The sequence below is a fragment of the Panthera pardus genome, unplaced genomic scaffold, assembly GCF_024362965.1.
Source record: "Panthera pardus isolate Hobbes unplaced genomic scaffold, ASM2436296v1 HiC_scaffold_11, whole genome shotgun sequence".
Lineage (NCBI taxonomy): Eukaryota > Metazoa > Chordata > Mammalia > Carnivora > Felidae > Panthera > Panthera pardus.
The window spans coordinates 94,366,727-94,372,726 of NW_026526666.1; the positions used below are offsets into that span (position 1 = coordinate 94,366,727).

General features: G+C 59.4%; 1 protein-coding gene across 2 annotated transcripts in view; it reads right to left on the reverse strand.

The window, feature by feature from the left end:
- PADI3 (peptidyl arginine deiminase 3) overlaps positions 1 to 5,732 on the reverse strand; it is a 31,955-nt gene extending 26,223 nt beyond the window's left edge. The window contains exon 1 of one of the 2 annotated variants that reach the window (XM_019461533.2): positions 5,611 to 5,732. In XM_019461533.2, the coding sequence (XP_019317078.2) occupies positions 5,611 to 5,702 (92 nt within the window). In that variant the 5' untranslated portion in view covers positions 5,703 to 5,732. The remainder of the gene's footprint in view (positions 1 to 5,610) is intronic. The other variant, XM_053898910.1, reaches the window with a different exon arrangement.
- Between the last annotated feature and the right edge of the window lie 268 nt (positions 5,733 to 6,000).

Here is a 6,000-nt window from a genome sequence, read left to right on the forward strand (position 1 = left end):
TAATTTCTGGGGCTGGTGATGCCCTCTGCCCTGTGATGCCCCCGGGTGTGTGGGCCAGCCCGTCATGGGACATAGAGAAGCTGGACAGAGAGGCATAGGGCCACAGAGAGAGAGAGAGACAAAGAGATATGGAAAAACCCAGAAAAACGGAGAGCCACCAGGAGACACATGGAGACAGACCGGGTGTGAAGGGACTCGGCCACCCCAGGATGTACCCTGAGCCCCACAGCCTGCGGTGCCTTGCCTCCAGCTCCCCGGGAGGCTCGTAAACTCTTTATGGAAATTCTCCTACCCGTCAGCTGCTGTTTGGACCCCAGGGGCCCACGAGCTGGAGCTGAGCACCTTTGATGGTCCTTCTGGTGTGGAACCCCACCCAGCTCCCCAGCCCCTGGGCTTGGGGTGTCTCAGCCCAGCCCCCTTGCACCTCCCTGGGTGGGGCACCAGGGGATCCCTGATGAAGATCCCTTCTGGCCCGGGGGGAAGAAGCTGGGAGCTCAGCGGTGCCAGGACCAGAGTCAAGAGTCAGGTCCTAGACCGGGCTGGGTCGCGTGTAAGCCAAGTGACTCTGAACAAATCACCTCGCCTCCCTATAAAGTGGGATAATGACACCGACTTGGTCGACCTTATGGGCAACTGCAAAGCTCAGACACAATAATGGGAAGGGCTTGGAAAACTGCCTTCCCAGGACGGGGGAAGGGGTTCTTACAGTAAATTAGGAAGCAGGAAATGGGCAAATGGAGGCAGTTTGAGAGGGTGGGCTGGGGGTGGGGGGTGGTTCTGGGGACAGCCTCCTGGAGGGAGGCAGGGGAACCAAAAACAAGGAGACGACGTGTCTGAGGGGAAGGCATTTTCCCGGTGGAGCCTTAGGAGGTCAAGGGTAAGTGCGGGCTGTGAGGAGCTCCTTTCATTTCATTCCTTTGTAACGAGGAGCCAGCGAAGGTTCTTAATCAGGAGGGACTAAACCTGCAGTTGCTGAACGTTCAAATCCCAGGCCCACTACTCGCCAGGTGTGTGACCGTGAGGGAGAGGCCCGGCCTCCCCCTGCCTCAGCGTCTCTGTCTATAAAGCAGAGAAGATGAAAGGAGTCCGTGTGCATCCAAGATCAGCGGAAGTTGGGGGCGCCTGACCAATGCCTCACTTCACTCCGGAGAAACTGAGGCCCAAGAGAGAAGGGACTAGAAGGTAGGGCTCCAGACTCCTGGTCCAGTGCTCAGGCCCCATCAGGGAAGCTGTTAGGACGATCAAGGGGTGGCTGCTGGGAGAAGAGCCTGCATCGGACATGGGAGGGTCTGGATTTCCCATCGCACGGAGGACAGGAGGAGAAGCCAGAGGCTCACCCGGACGGAGTTCTTCCTCCGGTCGGGCCCCCTGCGCTGCCAGCACGCCGCTCTAGACAGTGCCCCAGCCCAGCCCTGGGGGCTTCGGGCTCGCCCCCGCCGAGGCCGTCCATGCCCAGAACATTCCAAGGCCTTTCCTCGCACACGGCGATCCCGGCCAGCCCGAGGGCCCAACGACTCTGCCCGCACTGCCAGCCTGGGAGGTGGCGAATGGTGGGTAAAACGTTATAGGGTGACCCGGGACCGGGGTGCTTCCTGGGGCACGGGACTTTCAGTGCTAAAATCTAGGTTTGGGGCAAACCGGGACAGCTGGTCAGCCTCACGGTGGCCAACCTCAGACCCACCCGTTGGAAATGCAGATTCCAGAACCAGAAATGCTGTAGGCAGGGCCCTGGGACCTGTGCTTTAAGCCATACCGATGCCCAGTGACGTCTGAGAACCACGGCTAAGGGTGGGCTGTGTCCCCACGCGTCGTGGGAATCACAGCGCGAGCCCACCCCCTCCTGGGAGTCAAGTCAGGTCTCCCTTGAGGCTCTGTGTCACCCCTTCAATGCTGAGGACACGGATGGTGACAGAGGCAGTCCCCACAGGCACACAACATCGCTACTATTATCCCCACTTTACAGATGAGGAAACAGGCTCAGAGATGACAGGAGATCTGCCCAACGTCACACAGCTGGTAGGTGACAGAGCGAGGACTCACAACCGACTCTGCCCCCCCCCCCACCCCGCTCCCCTGCAAACCCAAGCCCATCCTCTCCTTTCATGGGCCCAGGAGCCTTGGCCTCTGCGAAAACAAAACCAGACATTGGAGAGCCGAGAAACGGATGGGAGAGGTCTTTGGGGCTGGAAACATGTGGACAAGATGACCGCCACGGTCCCTACCGACACGGCCCATGGGGGCAGAGGAGACCAAGGCTCGGACGGCTCAGACTCTGGTGGCGGCACCAGCTGCCTCACCCTGTTCAGCGGGGTCCCCAGATCCCACCTCCAACGGCCTCGCCACCACCAGGGTCAAGAAGACCACCTCCCCTCCTTAGTCCCAAGTCCGTGCCGCCCCTGGGGAATGGCGGCCACATGAACCCTCTTCCCGAAGCCCAGATGGTTAAGAGAGTCGATGATGCACCAGCCTCCCGGGGCCCGGCTCTGCCCGGGCAGGTCGGCACGCTCACCTAACACGAGCCAGTCGAAGGAGGAGAGCCGCTTTGTCAAACCAGGGGGGGTGCTCAGACGCCTCCATGAGTAGAGCTCGAAACCCACTGATCTGTGCCAGCCTCTTCGGGGCACATGTGGGGAAACTGAGGCCCAGGAAGGAGCAGAAAGTTGCTCAAGGTGACATCGCAAAGGGCGACAGAGCTAGGACGAAAACTCAGGGTACCTGGCCCCCGGGTGCCCTTTGCCTTTTCACTCCATTGAACTACCTCTGCTGAGCCAGAGGTGACACGAGTTGTTGGCTGGTCCAACTAGGGCAGTGGTTTGCCACCCTGGCTGCACATTTATCCCCGGGACACGACTCACCACACCCATGTGTCAGTCTTCCTTCCCTTTCCCCACCGCCCTCCCCCGGCCCCCGCGCCATGAAACCCTGCTCGGTAAAGCAAAGCCCCCTTATCAAGTCTGGGCCACCTCCAACTCAATGGAAGGCAAGAAGACAGAGTTTTGTCCATTGCCACAGACAGAGTGCCCCAGTGAGTGTTGCCTGTGTTCATCCTTCAAGGCTCTGGTTGGGACCCTTCCTCCGGGAAGCCTGTCCTGACCACTCAGTTTATGTTCATTCCTCTTGTCTCATCTCCCAGTTTGGTTCAGAGGTGGCTCCCTTGTCTATGGCAGGTCTGGGGACACTCGAGGCTGTCCAAAGGGCCAGGACAGAGCCTTAAAATGATGATGGTGATAGCGGTGGCAGTTACCATAAATGAATGTCCCCCACATGCCAGGCATCCCCAACATGCTCTACACACACGATCTCATCCCATCTCCCCACTCCCTTGAAGTGAAGGCCTAAGTGTTTGGGTTGCATCCTGGCTCGGCCGCTCCTCACAGGCTGTGTGACACGGGGCAAGTTACTTAACCTCTCTGTGCCTCCGTTTCCTCATCTCTGAAATGGGGATGATGATAGAGCATCCACCTGGCAGAATCGTGAGAATGAGTTACTATATATAAAGCGCTTGGGGCAGTGGCTGCTATGGAGCAGTCTGTAAGGATCTTCACTGATAACATTGTCTCCGTCCTCCGGAGGAGGCTACAGAGAGGTTAAGTGATGCTCCCCAAGTCAGACAGCTGCTAGGTCCCAGAGCCAGGGCTGAGCCAGCACACCCACCGCCTCTTCCTTCATTGGCCCACGCTGTGGACACCCAGGAGGGCTGAGTCACGACCTCTCCAAGCCGGAAGGGACGTAGAGCTAAGCTGGTCCCGCTCCCCCTGCAAGACAGGAATCCGTCCGGGAGCGGTCCAGCCTCTGCAAGAACTCTGAAGGGACAGATTCTCAGAGAGCGGGGACCGCGCCTCCTTGCTCACCACTGTGTCCCCGTGCCCGGCCCACACCAGACGCCAAAGAAGTACTTGATGAATGTGTGAGCGAGTGAACTGACAGCTCTCCGCCTGTCCCCCAAGGTGGCCCAGGCATAGAGGCCCAAGAATCCTTCCTTCGAGGGTGCCCGAGGCTCTGCCTCGCACGCTGGGGCCGTCCCCCCCACGGCCTCCTCTCCGAACCCCAACATGGCCCGTCCATTCACAGAACCCCAAGACGCTGCTGCCTTTGCCTCCCGTGGCCCTGACTCGCCCCCCCTCCTCGAAGGAGGCCCTGCAGGGGAGGAGCCAGCCCTGGCCTTCCCAGAGCAGGTCAAACCGGGGGCACATCTGCCCGATGGGCATGAGGCTGCCGACACAGGTGAGTCACCCCCATGGGCACACGGCGCTGGAGGAGGGGGTGGCGCCAGGCAGCGTGGACGCCCATCCTCCCGTGTCACTCCTGACACGGCCCCTGTGGCTGTCCCTCCTCCAAATCCCCTTCCTAATTCTCACTCCCCACCCACACTCAACCAGGCTTCAGCTCCCGGTACCTAGCTGTGCTGGGCCTGCTCCGGACTTGGTTCCCTCCCCTGACCAGCCCCTCACCCCTTTACATCTAAAGTCCTGGGACCGCCCCCGTCTCTGCTTTCAACTAAGTTCGCTCCAATTTGTACAGTCTTGTTCTGGGATACTGGTCCTCAACTGGGACCGGTTCCCTCCCACACACACACACACCGGGCACGTTTGGCAACGCCTGGAGACATTTTTCGCCATCGCAAGTCAAGGTGTGCTTCTGGCATCTAGTGAGTAGAAGCCAAGGGCGCTGCTCGACGGCTCACAGGGCAGGGTGGGAGACCTGAGACAAGGGAACAGTGACACGCTTCTGCCTTCTCCCCTCCCAGCCCCCTGACTGCCTGTGTCCCCAGCTCAGCCTTGGAGCTGGGACCCCTGGAGACTCCCCAAAAGGCTCCCTGGGGGTTCCCAGAACCCAGCTCCTAAAACCTGCCCAAACTCTCCTTTTCTGCCTGAGAGAGAGAGAGAGAGAGAAGGTGGGGCCCCACCTCCAGCCACTGGCTCTAAGGACACGGCCATGGCACACAGTAGGAGCCTAACGTGTGGGCTCTGAATGGCTGGAGGAAACCAGATCCTTCCTCTCCAAGTGGCAGACAGCTAAAAGCATAAGACACTTGACCAAGGGGGTGGGGGGGAGGGGGGTGTTAAATCCTGGCGTTGACGCTTAGTAACTGTTTGACTTGAGCAAATGGCTCGCCCTCGCTGTGCCGTAGTTTCCCCATCGGTCAAATGAGAAGCTAGTAACAAACGTAGCTCATGGGGTGTCGTGAAGGCTAGATTCGAGTGGCTAGATTCGAGCGTTAAAGTTCGAGAAGATTGCCAAGCTTAAAACAGTGCTCGGCACATAGGAAATGCTACGTAAGCATAAATGATTTCTTAAAAAATGACACTCGCTGTTTGCAGAGCTCCTAGGCTGGGGACCAGGACAAGGGGAATACACCTCTTCCTATTTGTATGTATCCAGCCTGCAGGGTCCTCCAACGTGCCCAGCACCCTCAAAGGCCCTTGGACCAGAGCTCAAACACTGCAAACCTCTCTGTCCCCCATGCAGTCTCCGACACTCAACTCCCCTGGCTTGGGGGAGGGAAGCCGAGCCAGGCCTGAGCCCCGAGGAAATCCTGCACAGCGCACCAGACCAGCCCAAGGGGCTCAGCACCAAGGGCCTGCAGACCCCCAGGCCTCTGGCTCTTACCCATAAATGTCCACGAGGGTCTCCACGCCAGCCACACACACGGCGCTGGTGGGATGCTCCAGGGACACACGCACAATCCTCTTCATTGACATGCTGGCCTTGGACCCGGACTTGAGCCACCAAAGCCAACACTGCCTCCCAGAGCCCTTGGCGAGTGGTTTAAAAGACCTTGGCCCCGCCTCTCCAGCCCGGGGTGCTAGCTCATTGGCTCCACTCCTGGAAGCCCAGCCCCTTCCCAGAGCTAGGAGCACAGGATTGGCCAGGAGGAAGCCATCGTTTGCATATGAACCTGTTGCTCCGCCCCCAGCACGGAGGCAGTTAGTTTCTCTAAGGGAGCGTGTCCCAACAGGCACCTGGCCGGGGCACCGGGGCACTGGGCGGGTAGGGAAG